At 48.0% G+C, this 16,853-nt stretch overlaps 1 protein-coding gene across 9 annotated transcripts in view; it reads right to left on the bottom strand.

Annotated features, from left to right (window-relative positions):
- WDFY4 (WDFY family member 4) overlaps window positions 1–16,853 on the bottom strand; it is a 314,583-nt gene that overhangs the window by 173,701 nt on the left and 124,029 nt on the right. For all 9 annotated transcript variants that reach the window (XM_057505763.1, XM_036916603.2, XM_036916599.2 and 6 more), the window contains 10 exons: window positions 16,030–16,191; window positions 15,269–15,360; window positions 13,509–13,608; window positions 11,381–11,586; window positions 10,441–10,610; window positions 8,242–8,367; window positions 7,295–7,459; window positions 4,406–4,609; window positions 3,583–3,694; window positions 2,185–2,342 (listed from right to left, as the gene is read on the bottom strand). In XM_057505763.1, the coding sequence (XP_057361746.1) occupies window positions 2,185–2,342; window positions 3,583–3,694; window positions 4,406–4,609; window positions 7,295–7,459; window positions 8,242–8,367; window positions 10,441–10,610; window positions 11,381–11,586; window positions 13,509–13,608; window positions 15,269–15,360; window positions 16,030–16,191 (1,495 nt within the window). The remainder of the gene's footprint in view (window positions 1–2,184; window positions 2,343–3,582; window positions 3,695–4,405; window positions 4,610–7,294; window positions 7,460–8,241; window positions 8,368–10,440; window positions 10,611–11,380; window positions 11,587–13,508; window positions 13,609–15,268; window positions 15,361–16,029; window positions 16,192–16,853) is intronic.

Genomic DNA, 16,853 nt, shown 5'->3' with positions numbered 1-16,853 from the left:
CTTGGCTTCATTGCTTCATTGCAACTCGTAGGTAAGTCCTGGAGATCTAACATAGTACAGAATGAGTATAGACAACAGTCCTGTATCATAAACTTCAAACTTGTTGAAAGACCAGATCTTAATTGTTCCCACCACAGAAAGAAATGATAATTATTTTCCTGATAGAGGTGTTAGCTAACACCAGGGTGGTAATTATATTACAATATATAAATGTATAAAATCAACACATTGTACACCTCAAATTTATACATTTATATCTCAATTATTTTAAAAATTTAAAAATATTTAAAAGAAAAGAATCCATAGAACAAAAGTTACATGCAAAATTTTTCAGTCTACTTGATAGGTCTCTTAGAATTTCATAGGTATTGTAAGTGTTTATACAATGAAGTAAAGTTTTTATTTAAATCTGCTGGAATTTGGGAGTCATATTTTTCTTCATTCTTCTGTTCTGCTCCTAAGTGGGCCAGATCTTTCAAACTGAGGTTAAGGGTTGTGAGAGTCCCAGGCAATGAGCAGGAGAGAAGCATGGTGGATATGGGCAGAACTGAGAGTCCTGGGGACTGGCAACCGCACCCACCGCCCCACTCCAAAGACACGCTAGCCCCAGTGGTACCCACTTTTTGGTATTAGCTCTGAGAATTTCCCTTCCTTACTTGGAGCTGCCAAGAATGACACGTTTGTATCCTCCCAAAATGCATATGCTGAAACCTGCATCCCCCACTGCGATGGTTTAGAGGTAAAGTCTCCCCCATCTGGAGATGGGGTTTCTGAGAGATAATTAGGTGAGAAGATGAAGCCCTCGTGATAGGATCAGTTTACTTAAGGAAGACAGTGAGAGCTTGCTTCCTCTTCCTCTCCACCATGCGGAGATGGCAGCCATCTGCAGACCAGCAAGAGAGCCCTGACTGAACACCAGATCTGCCAGCACCTTGATCTTGGACTTCCCACCCTCTAGAACTGTGAGAAATAAATGTTTGTGAAGTCATTCAGTCTAGAGTATTAGAGCAGCCCAAACTCACTAAGGGCGGGGCTCAGCAGCGGCTCTCATTCTCAGTCTAACTTGCTGAGAGCCTGATTGCAATTCCACTAGAGCCGACAAGGCATTTCTCCCTTTTTGCAGTTACTCTTGAAGGTGCATCTGAATACATTCCTTTCAGGCTTGCCCAGAACCGTGCACTAGTCAGACTGACTATCACTCTAGGAATGGTTCCTAGGTCCGATCATGGGGTCTCTGGGTGGCCCACACAGTGCTGGGGGTGCTGACGTCACCCTCCTTAAGAGGCTTGAAGAGGAAGAAGAGTGGCTTTCCCGGGGTTTTAGGTGAAGGATGCACCAAGAGCTGCTGGCAGGAGTTGCTGGAGGCGGATTTCTCCTCAGACAAAGTGCCCCCTGACAATCACAGATGTCTAATGGCTGGAACCGCCTTGGACCATAGTGAGCTCCTCACACAGGGAGGGTTCAAGGAAAAAGCAAATGGCCACTTGTAGGAAAAGGTTTCCAGAATGAAATGGGAGGCAAGGAGTGATGAAAGGATTTAACTCAGAACTTTGAGAGTGTGTGATTCTGTGTGTGTGTGTGTGCACATGCCCAATAAAGAACATGTACACATGTACACACACATACTTACATCTAAGGGTGTACCTATAGGCATGAATTTTCATGTATGAGACTTTATATAGATCTGTCTGTAGAGAAAGAACACATGCAAGAACAGGACTAGGTAAAAATAGACTTACTGCCTCAACTTCAGGAAGGCCTCAATATGACAGATGGAGGTGGACATTAAAGGGGAAAATAAAATAGGCCTTTTGGAGATAAAAACCCTTTTGATCTTTTGTTGATGAGGAATAACAATAATTAAGATTAAAACAACAATCACAAAAAATACCCAAAGCAGAGGTATAGAGTCTAGGAGGGGACAGAGCTCAGGGACCAGCACAGAGGCTGCAGCTCCCAGTCACTGAGATGAGTGTCAGGTGTCCTGAGGTGAGAGGCCGGCAGGACGCTCAACAGCCACCATGTGTTACTGGGGCCATAAAGGGCCTCCTTCTTCCACCCTCTCAGACTCTATTTCCAGGAAGTTGGCAGGTCCAACTGGACCTCAGCCAGCAGCATATCATACAGACGCTGGGTGGGTCAGCAGGAACTTCCTTGCCACCATGGCCAGCCCAGGATTCTTACCACCATGATGTGCTCTGTGATGAAGAGAAGGATGTGTCTGGGGTCTGCTGAGAACATCCCACTGTACAATTTCTCCACCAGCTTCTGGGTGAAGTGGGAGATGTTTGTGAGTGAAGGAGCAGCAGCAGCTTCTGCAGTCAGCTGAGGCTCTTTATTGCCTGGGGGAAGTGGGGCAGTGAGGAGACAGGCCAAGTTTGAGAAAACATCAGAGTTTCTTCCTTCTTCCACAGAAGTCTCCAAGACCCTCATGGTAATCACCCATACCTTACGCACCCTGTGTACCCCACTGGAACCCTCTATACACTTCACCTCTCAGAAGATGGTAGTCTTATACACAGTATATGCCCAATAACACATATTATTTCGAAATAAATGGATCTTAATCTAGTCAGTAATAGAGATAGAATGGAGAGAAAGCAAGTGAGAGGCATTTCTTCCAGTGGCCATTTGGAAAGAGGATAGAGAAGAATTTAAGGCTTAAGGTAAATGGGAAGGCCATATTAGTGACCCAAGGCTCTGCTTCTATGTGGGGCAAAGGATCAAGCTGTAATTGCACTCATCTGTCCACTCACCAACACAGCAGGCACTGTGCTCAGATGGGGATGCGATAACCTCAGCTAATCGCTACAACAACCCTCCAAGTTAGCCACGACTGTCCTCGTGCACATATCCAGGCACCTTCCCAGTCACACTGCCCTCCAGTGACAGAGCCAAGAGCAGACCTGGGACTCCCAAGTTCATGCTTTTCACCGCTCTAAACCACCACACTGCAGACTCTCTCCAGGAAAGACCAAACATCAGGACTTCCATGTCATTGGGCAAGGAGGAGTCTGCAAGATGAGTCCTATCACTAAGGATTCTGTGGCTCAGAAACCACAGAGAGGAATTCTGTTGAATACTCTTGGGAAGGAACTAAGTATTCTGAAGGAAGCATCAACATGAACCTCTTAGGGGCAACAGCAGCATCTTCATTTAGGTTCATTCATTCAAGAAACATTTGCTGTACCTAGGCATGGGTGCAAAGGATAAGACAGAGCCGAGAAGATAAGACTAAGCAGAAGAATGCTAAATCCAGTTGACATCCTGACTTCCCTCATGGGGAGAGCACAATTCTATTGAAGCTAGAGGAGAACTGCTTTTAGCACAGAGGACAGAAGGACGTTCTGTCTCCAAAGACAAAGGCAGGGGTGTCATGGAACGTAGCAAGCATGCCTCACCTGGACAGGGTCAGCAAGCTCTTGCTGTGGATTCGTGGAGGCACAGTCACACAGGCTGGGGGCCGTGCCCCAGTCCTGCTCTAGGGGGCTGAGTCAGTGACTGGTGCATGTGCTGGCTGTCCTGCTTGGCTGTCGGTAGCTTCGTGTCATAAACAGTGAGAAACAAGTCACCCTCACTCACCTCTAAGCATGAGCATGTTGCCTCCGCTCAAGTGAAATATTTCCATGGTGGAAAGCAGAACCTCAGACTGGAAGTCTCGCTTCTGTTGGCTGGTGGCATTGCCTGGAGAAGCCTAGAAGCACACCCAGGACTAATACAGGAGTCCTACCGCCACCACGCCCACACAGTGCTCCCCAGGCCCCCTTGCCTGGCGGGTACATTAATGCCACAGCTGCCAAGAGCGTGAGCTGCCAACAGTTCACAGCTGCCCTTCTCCAGGGTATTTCCCACTAATAAGCAAGCTGCCTCATCCAGGAGGGGATGCACACTTCCCAGGGGGATAAATCAAGTTGTCGGGGGGTGGGGAGGGAGGGGGTCCACAGCCAATGACCACCTGGCAGGTCCCTCAAGGTGGGGCTAATTCTGGGATGCAGCTAGCACACCAGTGCTCCCCCTGGTGTGAGGCTATGACAGAGACCATTTCCTGGCTAGCTTCTCCCTCATCCCCTCCCTGCTTCTCTTGAAAGCTCTGCCCCCAGTAAATCATTTTCACAAAAACCCTGCCTCAGACTCTGCTTCTACGGACCTAGCCAAGACCTGCCAACACCCATCTAATCACTCCCTGGTTGGTGAGCTCCCTGCTCTGCCCGGGCCTGCGGGTCCCAGAAGACTCCCTCCTACCATCTAACAGCAGTCCCAGGACACATTCCAAGCCCAGCCAGCTGGTCCCGACAGGCCTGGGTGAGCTCTCACACTCTCCCCAGACACACCTGCCCTCGTGGTGCTCACACCTTCCCAGCCGGCACCCACAACCCACAGCCCAACAGTACCCTTCCCAGCACACCTCCAGAAGCACCTCGAGGGGCAGCCACTGCTTGGGGTGCGGAGCCACAAGCAAGAGCTCCCTCAGGAGCAGCTGCATGAACTCCTTCAGATGCTTCCGGGTAGGATGTGACCTGGTAGGAGCCTGTAGACCCTCCGCAGGTCCGCCATCTTCAGCTGTAGCACCAGGGCTACTGCCATCTTGCGCAGACTCAGTCACGGCTCCCTGTAGACAAGGGAACCCCAGTGTGAGAAGCCAGCCCTGCCTCAAAAAGCCTTCACATCCACCTCTGAGGTGGGCATGGGTGGGATCTCATCAAACCCATTAACACGTAAGGGAACTGAGGCTCCGAGGAGGCTGGCAGCATGCCCAGAGTCTAGTGGCCCACAAAACGGTCTGCTGGGGTCTCCAAATCTGAGATAGGTGGGAGTCATGGAAAGAAGCTGATCATGAAACAAGAAAGCCTACAGTGCTCAGCGATGAAGCCCAGAACGTGTCCTGGACAAGCTGCCTCTCTCCTCAGAGCCACAGCTCCCCATCAGTCACATGGTGACAATAAAAAGGGTCTCACAAAGATGAGGGAGGATGCAATGGGAGAAGAGTGCATGTGGCAAGGCCTGGCCCCGACACAGGGTCCCGAAAGCCAGCTCCACACTTCCAGTGGAGCCCTCACCTTTCCTGCCTGCCGGGCTCTGCTGATGGTGACAGGACCCTCAGGTGAAAGTGAAGTGGGACTTCAGGGAGTCCTGGCGACCAAGCCCCTGTGGCACGTTGGCCGTCACTTTCTCATTTTATATTTTTTAAAATATGGGGAGATAAATGAGATAGGCTTATTAGCCCACATATGTCCAGGAGGACACAGAGATGCTGGGAGGCCGAATGACATGGCCAAGGACACCCAGCCGGAGACTCCTGACTCCCATGAGCTTTGCATGTGCATTCATCTGTTGGCACCTCCTTTTGCCCATTCATAAAATTAATGCAGCCATTCTTAATTAAGCCATAAAATGAATTTAATGGCACCTAGGGAGGTGGTGACTGCATTAATTAGCTCCATGCAGCCTTGACTGGAAAGATGCCATATAAATTCACAGCAAATCGAAGGGTTTTGGCCATTGGCCTTCTGCATGAAAAGGACCTGTCATGTTTTCTGTGCAACAAAGGCCTTTCAGAGCTGACTGGGAGCTGGGACAAGGCAAGGAGGTATGGGGATAAGTGCTCTGGAGCTGGATCCAGGAGCCCTAAGACAGGGCCTGGCTTATCCATGTTCTGCTGGGGATGTGACTTTGGGCCAGGCCCTCCCTCAAGGCAGAAACCATTGAATGTGGGGAGGAAGAGCCCTGGGTCAGAGTGTGCTTGGAGGCTGCTAGTGGGCAACCAGCTGGAACCCCGACTCAGCAGATGGCCAGCCTGGCCCGGAGGTGTAGGGGCTGAGGCGGTGATCTGGGCTCAGAATATCAGGCCGTGGACTCCAGGGTCCCAGCCCCCTCCTGACAGCCCACTCTTTGGGGAGGCTTTTGTCCTTGCCCCTGCCTGTCCTCTGTGTGGGGATCCCATGCTCTGCCCCACAGGTGCCACCTCAGCTCTTTAGCACATCTTTTCCTACTCTTACTTTTCTGGTTTCTTACTTCAGTTGCCACTAACCCATCAGACCATTTTCTAGTCCTTTATTACAACTAATTACTTTTAACTTTTATTTGGCCATTTCATTGTACTTCAAACTGATTAGATGCAAAGAACATGGGCTTTGGGGTAAGGGAATGAGGTTTAAATCTCGTGTCTTTCACTTATTAATTACATAAACAGTGGCACATTTCATTCTCTCAACCATTTTGTGAGATAGGCCTTGTCGCCCCCACTAAACCTGGAGGAAGCTGGTCAGCACCACTTCCCCATTCGGAATCTCCCTTTCCCTTTACTACCACTGCCTGGGAAGGGGGCCTGTTAGGGTACCAGGCTCAGGATGGCTGCAGGTGTTCAGTAGATGGAGGCTGTCAGCATGAATACAATTCTAGAATAGATGAGCTAAAAAAGCAAGTTTCTTCACTCATTTGGTCATTAGCAAGTAACTGCAGAGCTAACGCGACATGCTTGCTGTGCTTGGCATGGTTTCTAAAACCTCTGCCTACCATGGTCTACCCATCTAACATCTTCCTTCCACTGAAGCTATCGATCTGCCGACAGGCACTGCTAGCTCACTCCCCCTGTCTGGGCGCCAGCTTCCAAGGTGGGGGTGTTGAGCGGATTTCTCCCCTTGCCTCTCCTACCCCTGCCCTTCACACCTGTCCTTGCCTCAGCTCCCAGATGCTCTTAGCTCCCTGAGTCTCTTTGGCCTGCTGGACCGGCTCTAGGTCTCATACTCACACCTCTTCCCAAGCCCTTTCTCTGCCTCCACACCCACACCTTGCCCTGAAGATTCAGTCTGTCTCTCTGCTCCCCCAGCTCCGCTCATCTCATCTAAGCTCAGCAGACCCTCTGACTGAAGGGATTTCTGAGTTGTGGCTGCAAACAGGACAAGTGTCTTGAGAATAAAAGACAGGATGGTCTTCCAGTTCTGCCCTGCACCTGTCTGGTGCATTGGCCATAGGTTTCCTGGGATGGAATTTGTTGTTTCGCATTATCAGTTTGTGGATATTCCATAAAGCACTGGACTCGATTCACCATCAGATTTCTCATCACTGAGATTCCTAACAACTCAAAAAAGTGTGGAATCTTAGAGCTGAAAATTACCACATGATGCATTTCAGCCAAGAAAAGGAATATTACCCAAGTTGTTTACTTGATGTTTCAGCCAAGTTGCCTTAAAATACATTTAATTTTGGGGGGCAGGGAGGAATTTTGCCCTTTGCTCTTGAAGGACGACGATGCACACCCCTGCTCTTGTTCAGTTGGGGCAATGGTGTGTCCTACCTTGTGCATTCCCACGGGGAAGGTGACTGTGGCCAAGGTCTGGAGGAACTCTGGTGCCCGCCAGGCTGGATCCTGGGGGTAGGTTCTGTGCACAAGGCTGAGGAACTGCAGCATGCTGATGGGGAAAGTCCTCTCCCAGGCACCGTCTCCAGGACTTGTAGGGGGCTGAAAGCACACTTTATGAGAGGCAGTGCAGGGGAGCATGACTGGGGGTGCACAGCAGCCAAAGAGCTTGAAATCTAGGGAAAAGACCTCCTTTCTGGGACTCTCAACAGGACACTCTATTGCACAACACTGGAGACTATGGGATCCTGGGCATTAGTTGCAGAAGGGTTTAATATGTGCAGGCATTATTCTAAGGACTTCACACATATTCTTCTTCCTGCATCATAACAACCCACTGAGATAGATTCTACCTTTAGCCCTATTTCACAGGGGACAGACAGAGGCACAGAGAGGTTAAGTAGCTTGCCAAAGGTCACCAGTGGATCCAGGAACTGAACCCTAGCAGTCTGGCTATAAAGTCTGGCTGCCTTCCCCATACTGCCTCCATGTGATTAGATGGCCTCTGTGTTCAAGGAACTTGCTTATCAGGGTTGATCCTAGCCTTGCTTGGCCTAGCGCTAATGCTCCCAGCTACAGTCCCTGCCCTGGCTGATACTTGGACCAGCCCTGTCAGAGATTGACAGAGCTTGAGGCGCCTCCTCTGCCTCAGTCAGGGGTTGTGAAAGGATTGTACTGTGCAGAGCTGATAACCCAGTACACTGTGGGGATCTGGTACCTGTTTGCCTCCATACCATAACTCACCATCAGACACATGGTTGAGCCCCCATTTCTGCTACACACTAGGGTCCCACCAGCTTTCTGGAGCCAGCAGTGCCCAACCACTCTGTCTGGAGAGTGACTGTCATCCCCGTGTGTCCAGGACAATGGGGAATGGGTCTCACCTGGCTCATGGTGGCTTTCAGCATTTCCAGGAGCAGCAAGGCCCCTTCAGAGCACAGCCCAGCCCGGAGGACTTCTTCCCTGTGGTGCTTCTGCAAAAGCCACTGAAGCATGGCATCCAGGCTGTCCTGAAAGGGGAGGCAAGGCTGTGCAGAGGCCTGCAGCTACACACTATGGACTTGGCTCTCCAGCCAGTACATCATGTTCCCAGGCGGCCCCAGTGGGAAAGGCAAGATGGCCCAGGAGCTGTCCTGGCGACTGGCTTTATGGGGAAATTCAGCCTTCTTGATGGTACATCAGGGAAAGTCATGCCTCCAAGAGGGTGCTGAAGACCCTCTAGCAACTTCCCTCCAGTTTACTTCTTTTGGTCTGACATCACAAATACTCAGTGTTGCAATCAAGTTTAATGAAGTGTGAGATTATAGAAGTTGTAGGATGAATTGAAGGGCTTTGGGGGAAAGTGCAGAGTGAGGTGGAGAGAGCATGGAGTTGGCAAGCAGGATGCTCTGACTTTGCCTCTTTAAAAGCTGGCCTGATGCAAGCTATTCAGCATTTTGGCAGTTCAGCTTCCCTCTCTGTGAAAAGAAAATTACATTATATACCCCATGGGATTATTATAGATATCAAGCAAAATAAAATATGTAAAACATCTATGACAGGTCCTGACACTCAGCAGATGTTTGTTTCCTGCAATACTTTCTTGGAGAAATAAGAAGATGGGACTTCAATGAATTTAGTATGGCATAAGTAAGAACTTTATTTTGAAGTGTGCTCTATAATGCCATTAGCATAGATCAAGATTTAGGTAAGTCAAATATAAGAGTGCACAAGAAAAGTGAACTTTTTAGACTTCTATTTGCAAAGCCATGCCACTCCATCCCATCCCCCATCTCAATTCAGTTCAGTTTAACTCAACTGAAGACCCAGGAACAATTTCTGAGTCTGCTACTTGTCAGGTGCCCAGCAAGATGGGTAAGAGGTGGGGTCTGTTCTTGAGGAGCTCAGTATCTAAGGAGAATGGCAAACACACCAGTGCATTGGGGCCACCTAAGGGGAGGCATGCTAAGACACAAAGGAGGGAAATGTTCCCTCTGCCCAGTGGATCTAAGCAGGAGGTGGCATCTGAGGGAGGACCAGGCACGTGAGGGTGGGAGAAGAGCTCAGTGCAGCACGAGGCTGGGAAGCACAAAGCAGCTGGTCTTGTTGAGGAGGTGACTCAGGCTCCCAGCACGAAGGGCAGGTGAATGAGGAGATGCACTGGGGTCAGTCACCTAATCACAAAGGATCTTGATGGCGACTATGGAGTCTGAACTTTATCCTGCAGGAATGGGAGCCAGTGAAGCCTTGGATTTGGGGTGAGTGAATGAGTGAGTGACCAAGTGGATGGTGAGAAGGTACATACAGTGCATGTAGGCTCTTTTTGGAGAAATTTGACCAAGGAAGGACAGGAGAGTGATAATGGGACACAGCTGGTCCAGAGTATGAATCAAGGGGGCAGCTTCTGGTTTGGGAGGGACATGGCTTACTGCATTATTAGTCTATGAGGGAAGAATGGTGAAAAGGAGATGCTGAGAATATAGAAGAGAGAAGGGCTAATGGGGCAGGGTCACTCAGGAAGAGCTGCAGGAATCCAGCTCGGCCTTGAGCAGCTGCCCTTTGCCAGGAACAATGAGAGAAGGCAATGAAGAGGGTCCTGGCATAAACAGGTGGCAGAGGGCAAGGTCCTGAGATAGTGGCCCCCTTAGGGGTGCCTCCACTCCCAGTGTGAGGTAAGTCATCTAAGCACAGGGTGCCTGGGGGGCAAAAGACTCAAAGCATATAAGGTTTATACTAGAATATAGGGAAAGAGCAGGGGCATTAATAAGGGAAAGGAACATGATTTTCTGAAGGTGTAAACTAAGGCTTTAAGTCTGTGCTGGCAGCAATTTGCCTCCCCATGACACCCCACCTGTGCCCAGGACAAAGATTTAAAAGTGGGACTGATAAAAATGGAGACCTGCTGGGAGGGATGATGGGAGGCAGAGGCAGTCGAGGTCTTTGAAGAGCTAGCCACAGGGAGGGAAGTGGCTCAAAACATACTACAAGTTGGAAAAATGGAGGGAGGTAAGGGTGGACAGTCTTAGGCAACCGGACGGTCTTGATCACATGGGCTTAGTAAACCAAATGTGCCATTCCTCCCCAGGGGCACCCCAAGAACTTACTTTGGGCCTGTCCATCAGCTCTGTTAGTGGTGTCTGAAGGAAGAAGGTGGACACGGTGAGGTAGACTTCTGGAATATGAACATGGTGGGCCAGAAAGTCCTTCAAGACCCGGAACCCAGGAAGCAGGCAGGGGTTCTGGTCAGGCATGGGAGGCTGGCTCTTCAGGTTATCTATTGATCAGGTGGAAGGGGCACAAAATCCAACTGAGAATAATTGTTATTGCTTCTGGTCAAGGTGGGGATTGGACACATGAAGGATTCCCTGCCATCTACCCATCCCACAGAAATGCTGCAAAGCAATACAGGTCAGACATACATACCCACAAGAAAGTGCTTAACATGAATTCCTTTCCCCATTCCTCACATTCGTACATTCATTCATTTAAAAATGGATACTTATTTAGTGCCTAACATCTCAGAGGTAACAAGGCAACTTTGCATTAAGCACTAAGAACTTAGCCCCAGCCCCTCACCAAGTACTTACAGTGTCGTGGGAGGGGCAGGCATTAAGGAATGAAATACCCAAATAAAGGTATGCTTGTGAATTGTGATAAGTACTATGAAGAAAAGCAGTAGAGGCAAAGAGAGTATAACAGGGGTTCCGTAATGCAGGGGGGCCTCCTCGCCTGAGAGAGTGGCATTTGAGCTGAGACCTGAAGGATGGAGCCACAAAAGCCAGGAGAGCCGCACCGGTGTTGTGGGTTGGGAAAAACATCCTAGGAAGAGGACCAGAGCTAAGGAGGCTTCCAAGAATGGAAAGAAGCCCCTAGGGTCTAAAGAGCAGTGAGGACCATAGGGGAATCCTGAAAAGGAAGTCAGAGGGGGCTGGGGCCGGTCAAGGGCCAGGGGTCAAGTTGATCCTATTGCACAGAGCTGTGAAGGTCCCAATGGGGGAGGAGTCTTACAAGAACTCTGCCCCCTGGAGACGGCCGCACACTCACCCATCACAACGTCCACACCCTCGGAGCTGCGTTCCACCCAGGATCCTGCAGACAGGCCTTCTTTAAATCTCCCTCGGAGAGAGGGGCTTGACAAAAAGTGTAGCAGCAGCTTCAATCCCAACACAGTGGTGCTAGGATGCAGGTGGCCCTGGACAAATAGCAGGAACCAGCCAGGCCCCAGGTTCAGAAACATCTCTTCTTTTGTCCTGAAGGGGCCAATAAATGCAGTAAGTTATCTCTCAGTCCATGAGCAAATGACATGTCCAGAAAACCTGAATAATGTTCACCCTCCCCAGTCACCTATGAAAGGCAAATTAAGGTTAACATCTGGACACCACTCAGCAGAGTGCATCTTACACTGTAGAAGAATGGTAAAGTAAAAGGCGGCAAGGTTGCTGTGAAATGGATGAATTTGTCCAGTAATGGCTGAAGTGTAAATTAGCCTAAGCTTTTCAAAACAATTGGCAACTATGCATTAATAGATATAAAAATGTATGGGCCCCTCCATAGCCCTACTCCACTAATACTCATACTTAACAGTGTCTGACTAGCCACCTATCTAATTACATCAGCATAGTCCTAAAACTCATAATGGTTATTTAATGCCCTCTTTAAATACATTGGTTAAAAAAACTTTAATGGAATATTACAACATTTATGCACCTATGTCAGTTTAGGCAAAAAAAGTATATGTTTAACTGTCACTTTCAAAAAATGAATTTTAAATGGGTGAGTCTGGAGAACAGAGACTCGCTAGAGGGACCTGGACAGCAGTGAGGTAGGCAGCCAGTCCTCAGGGGCAGTGGCTCAGGCAAGGAGAGCCTCCTGAGGGCCAGGGAAGGTGCATCTTTGCTGGGCAGTGTTTGCAGCACCAGCTGCCAGATTGGGCATGGTGAGGGTGTGACTGGACTGGGTGTCAAAAGACTGTCCTCTCTTCTGCCCAGCCTCTGTTTATAACTGGATGACTTTGTCAGGTCTTGATGAGCTCTGGCCACTCTCCTTGATGATGAGGGTGAGAATGGTGGAGATGATAAGGAGAACGGTGATGATGGTGGTGCTGGTGCTGGTGGTGATGACAGTAACTGTTAGCTGAGGGAGTATGTATAGCATCTCAGGTCCCATGCTCAGGGCTGTCCACATATTAATTTCCAAGTATGGCAGGTACTATTTTTAATTTCACATGGATGAGTAGAAGTGAGGCATATAGGGCTTAAGGAACCTCCCTAAGATCTCTGGGAGCAGAGCTGGGATTTGAACCCACAAGGTCTAGACGTCAAAGCCTTGGTGCTTAAGCAGTATACTATATTCCCTTTCCAAAAGATGATAAAGGAAGGGACTGGACTAGTTCCTTTCCAAGGCATCTTCCAGTTCTACCATGTTTTGATTGTGGAATGTAAAGACCTTTAAAACACTGTTTTACTGAGGGGTGACTCCCACCCTACTCTTTCCTCCCCCAAACACACACAGACTAAAATGTCACCTCAGCAAAAGCAACACTCTAGACAGACTTGCTGAGCATAACCCACTCAGAGCAAGGAAGTGTCTGGCACACAGTAGATGCTCAACAAATGGCTGCTGACTGAAGGACTGAAGAGTTGGAGATAAAGCAGGCATCAGCAAGAGAGAGAGCTAATGGCACTTATAGTTACACATTGTTTTGAAAGCTAACTGAAGGCAGATACTGCTTTTTTCGACTTGGAAAAAAAACTGAATAACCAACAGCACAAAGGAAAAGAATTTGGCAAGCCTTTCTCTTGATAGATGGTATTTAGGCTAACCATTTCTCCATTCTATTGTTTGCCAAGTACAGGACGTCAAAATCAGTGATTGTCACAACTGCCAAAACAATAACAATTACACTATAGCAGTGGTGACAAAAGGAGTTTATTGTAATTATACCAAATCTGTTTTGAGTTACTCATGCCCATTAAACAGTTGCATCAGAATATCTTAAGGCAAGGTTTGCTTTATTGGGTGGAGAGAATGTAATTTGCTTTCTGTCTAGTGCAGGAAACACATTGCAGAAAACCAACTTGGAAATGCTAAACTTTTCATTAAGAAAAGGTTTTAATACTGTACCCTGTATGAGGGAACCTCGTGCCAAATCACTCTTCCTGGAGCTACTTACTCGGAGGACAGATGAAGTTGGGAGGAAGATATTACACTGAGCAGCATCTCCAGCAACTGGTTTCTGAGCCAGATTGTCCTTCCAGATGTTTGGCTTCCAGCTACAAAAAAGAAAATTCGGATTTGAGAGAAAACGGATGTAAAGAGACATAATGTTTGCTGGAGTAAGCAATCGTATTCACCAAATGCTTAATTCACGGAGGAATCCGGTACGGATGAGATTTGAAATTCTGGCATCCAATTCTAGACTTCTATGCAATGCTTAAACAGAATTCAGGAAATGTTCCTAAAGTTCCCTTTAAATAGAGATGTTTTTATATTCCTTATGCCCAGAAAAACTTTAAAATGATAAGGTCCAATTTATCTTCCAGTAGAGGAATTATTTAACTTATCATAGGCTGCAACATTTCTTGAGCACCTCTATGTGTTATGAAAGACATTACGCAAGGCACTGAGAACAGGGTGATGAAGATTATGGTCCTTAATCTAGGTTCCTACTCTCAGTTTGCTTCCAGGCTAGGCATTTGCCATGTAGATATTGCACTAAAAATAGAGCTTGAATTGTAGAATTCAGAATGCAGGCCATTTAAGAAGCAGTTGACTAAATAAACTCACAGAATGGCCCATTATCCATTCATTCATTCCCTTGATTGGCCAGTTATTTTACAACCAATTGGAGCACAGCCACCATACTGCAGAAACCCGAATGACAAGGCAGCTTGGGGAAGTGGAGTCAGTATTTCCTTCTAGTTGGATTCTGGATCCATCTCTTATCAAGTTCCAAAAATCTCTGAGCCTCAGTCTTCATCTGCAAAATGGGAATAGTAATTCCTACTTCTCAGGCTTGATTGGAGGAAAAGAGGTTTTTAGATTAACATTGCCTAAGAGAATCTTTTGCTGTGATAAGAATGCTCTATATCTGCCCTGCCCAATGCAGTAACCACCAGCCTCATACGGTTATCAAGTTATACTTCATGTGGCTAGTGTGTCTGAAGAATTGAATTTTTAATTGCATTTAATTTAAATTAAATAGAATTGAAATTGAAATGGCCACATGAAGCTAGACTCCCATCTTGGACAGTGCAGATCTGGAGAACCCAGGACAAAGCCATCAGTAATTATTCCTTTCACACCTGCCCTAGCAGAGAGAATACAGAATACTATGTAGGTGCTGTCCTCCCTCTGGTTGGGAAGAGAAAAAGATGCAAAGAACCAAAACAAATCACAAAACCAGGCACTAGAGAAAGCCTAAGGGCTTTAGAAGCACAAAAGAGGTGACTCAACCTGGCTTGGTAGGACAGCAAATGGCTAATCTAGTCAGGTGAGCTAGGGCATTGGGGGACAGGGGAGGCATTCCTGCCAAGCAACAGCACATACATGTAAAGCATGGATGGAGGACAGGCCATCACACATTAGATTATGCAAGTGCTTCAGAGTGCTGAAGTCAGGGTTGGTCAGGGGAGCAAGGGTGGGAGAGATTCAACCAGGAAGGAAGGCAGGAGATGGAGCAGGAAAGATCCCACCTGCTGGTCTTCAGAAAACTGAGTTTTATCCTGGAGGCCTTGGAAATTCCATATAATTTGATGTGATACGTGAACCTATGCATAAAATAATGATCTCACAAGCCACTACTTAGGAACAACAGCCCAGATGGGGGTCTCTTCTCCCTCCTTTGCCTCAGTCCTTCCCTCTGCAAAATGGCCCCACAGCACGTGGCCCTCAGACTGCCTTCAGGCTGGTGTCAGGGAAAGGTCTTCTCACCAGGCACAGAGGGGTCCAGGGCTCCGTCCACACAGATCTGCCTCTCATTCACTGATGAAGGCTTCAGGGTATACACAACAAACAGCCCGATTCTTAATGCAGAGAAAGAAGAATACACTCAGTGGTGGGCTCAACCTTGCTGAACACACATGACAGTTGTCTACACGGATCCAAATGTAATTTCAAGGGAGTGTTTAAGGGGAGTCACATCATTCTACAATCAATGCAATATTTCCAGAGACTTTTAAAATCTGTCAGGATTCATCAGAGCAGTTAACTCTAGCTCTACCAGATCAATAGAACAGACAGTGATGAGGACAGAAAAGGCTAAGTATCACACCAGCTGGGAGTATCTTTTGGGAAGTCTGCATAAAGCAGACATGTTGGAACATCAACTGGTTGATCCGTGAGCATCAAATGTGCTCACGGAAATTCTTGAATTCTTGGCATAGTAGCTATATCCAAGCACCAGTGTACAAGGATCGCACAGCCCTGCTGGGTAGTCTATCAGATCCACTCCTTTGTCAACTCATCCCAGAACAGAAGCCCCTAAAAATGCACAGCCTTCTGGGGAGTCTGTCAGATCCACTCCTTTGTCAACTCATCTCTGAACAGAACCCCCTAAAAAGTTCCCAAGAAATGGAACCTGCCATGACTTTGATGGTAGTAATGCTGGGTTGAATGTGCTCATGAGACAGTGAGGGCCTATATTCTCTTGTTAAATAGTACCAAGTGTCAGCCCCTCCCCCTTGGCACAGTACCTGAGGAAGTCCTGGATGCTGAAGTGGCCCCTCAGCTGACAGCCCAGAATGGCAATAATGGTGGGGATCTTGCAGGGGGTGAGGCCCGGCTCATTGAAAAGGAAGACGAGTTTGGGTATAAGTTCTGCCTGGTGAGCAACTTCAGCATTCCGGGGTCCTTCCCTGGTGAGTCCAGGAGAGAGGCAGTGAAAGCTTTTACTGGAATGAACCAAAGTTGCTGTATTTCTGCTAAAAAGGTTTCCCAAGTCAGGCTTGCTCCATGGCCCTCTGATTCCAGTGCTTTCTTGGCAACTCATCAAAATGCTGTCAGACACCCATTGAATATGTGTCTGCCAAGTGCTAGAGCAGCTCAGGGATGAGCCTTCCCTCCCTACCCCCTCTCCCCCGGAAACTGCCTTTAAAGACAACCCCCAATTATTGATTTTTAAATTCCAAGCCTCAGGGAAAACTAATGCTGGTCTCAGAAAACTCAGAACAAAGCCAGCAGATGCATGTGAGACCGCGGAGCACTTCCCAACAGCCAGGAGCATGGGGCCCATGTTGAGCCTGTCTGGGTGTGTTGCTCTTCCTGCCTGCCCCAAACCGCAAAGTGGATGAACACGCTGCTGAGAGTCAAAGGGGAGAAATAATTCAAGCATCCACATCCCCCTCCTCAGAATAATCACAAGTCCAATTTCCAGTAAATTCTATGCCCCTAAACAAAACAGCGCCCAGGATAAATGCCCGTCTCTTAGAAAACAACAGGTACAGAAAGGGGAAAGTGGTGGGAAAAAAAGGCAGAGGAGGGTGAATTGGGATGGATTGTTCTTCTTGAACTGTCTTGC

The sequence above is a fragment of the Manis pentadactyla genome, chromosome 8 (genome assembly GCF_030020395.1).
Source record: "Manis pentadactyla isolate mManPen7 chromosome 8, mManPen7.hap1, whole genome shotgun sequence".
In the NCBI taxonomy this organism is placed as follows: Eukaryota; Metazoa; Chordata; class Mammalia; order Pholidota; family Manidae; genus Manis; species Manis pentadactyla.
This window is presented reverse-complemented; position numbering and strand designations above follow the sequence as displayed.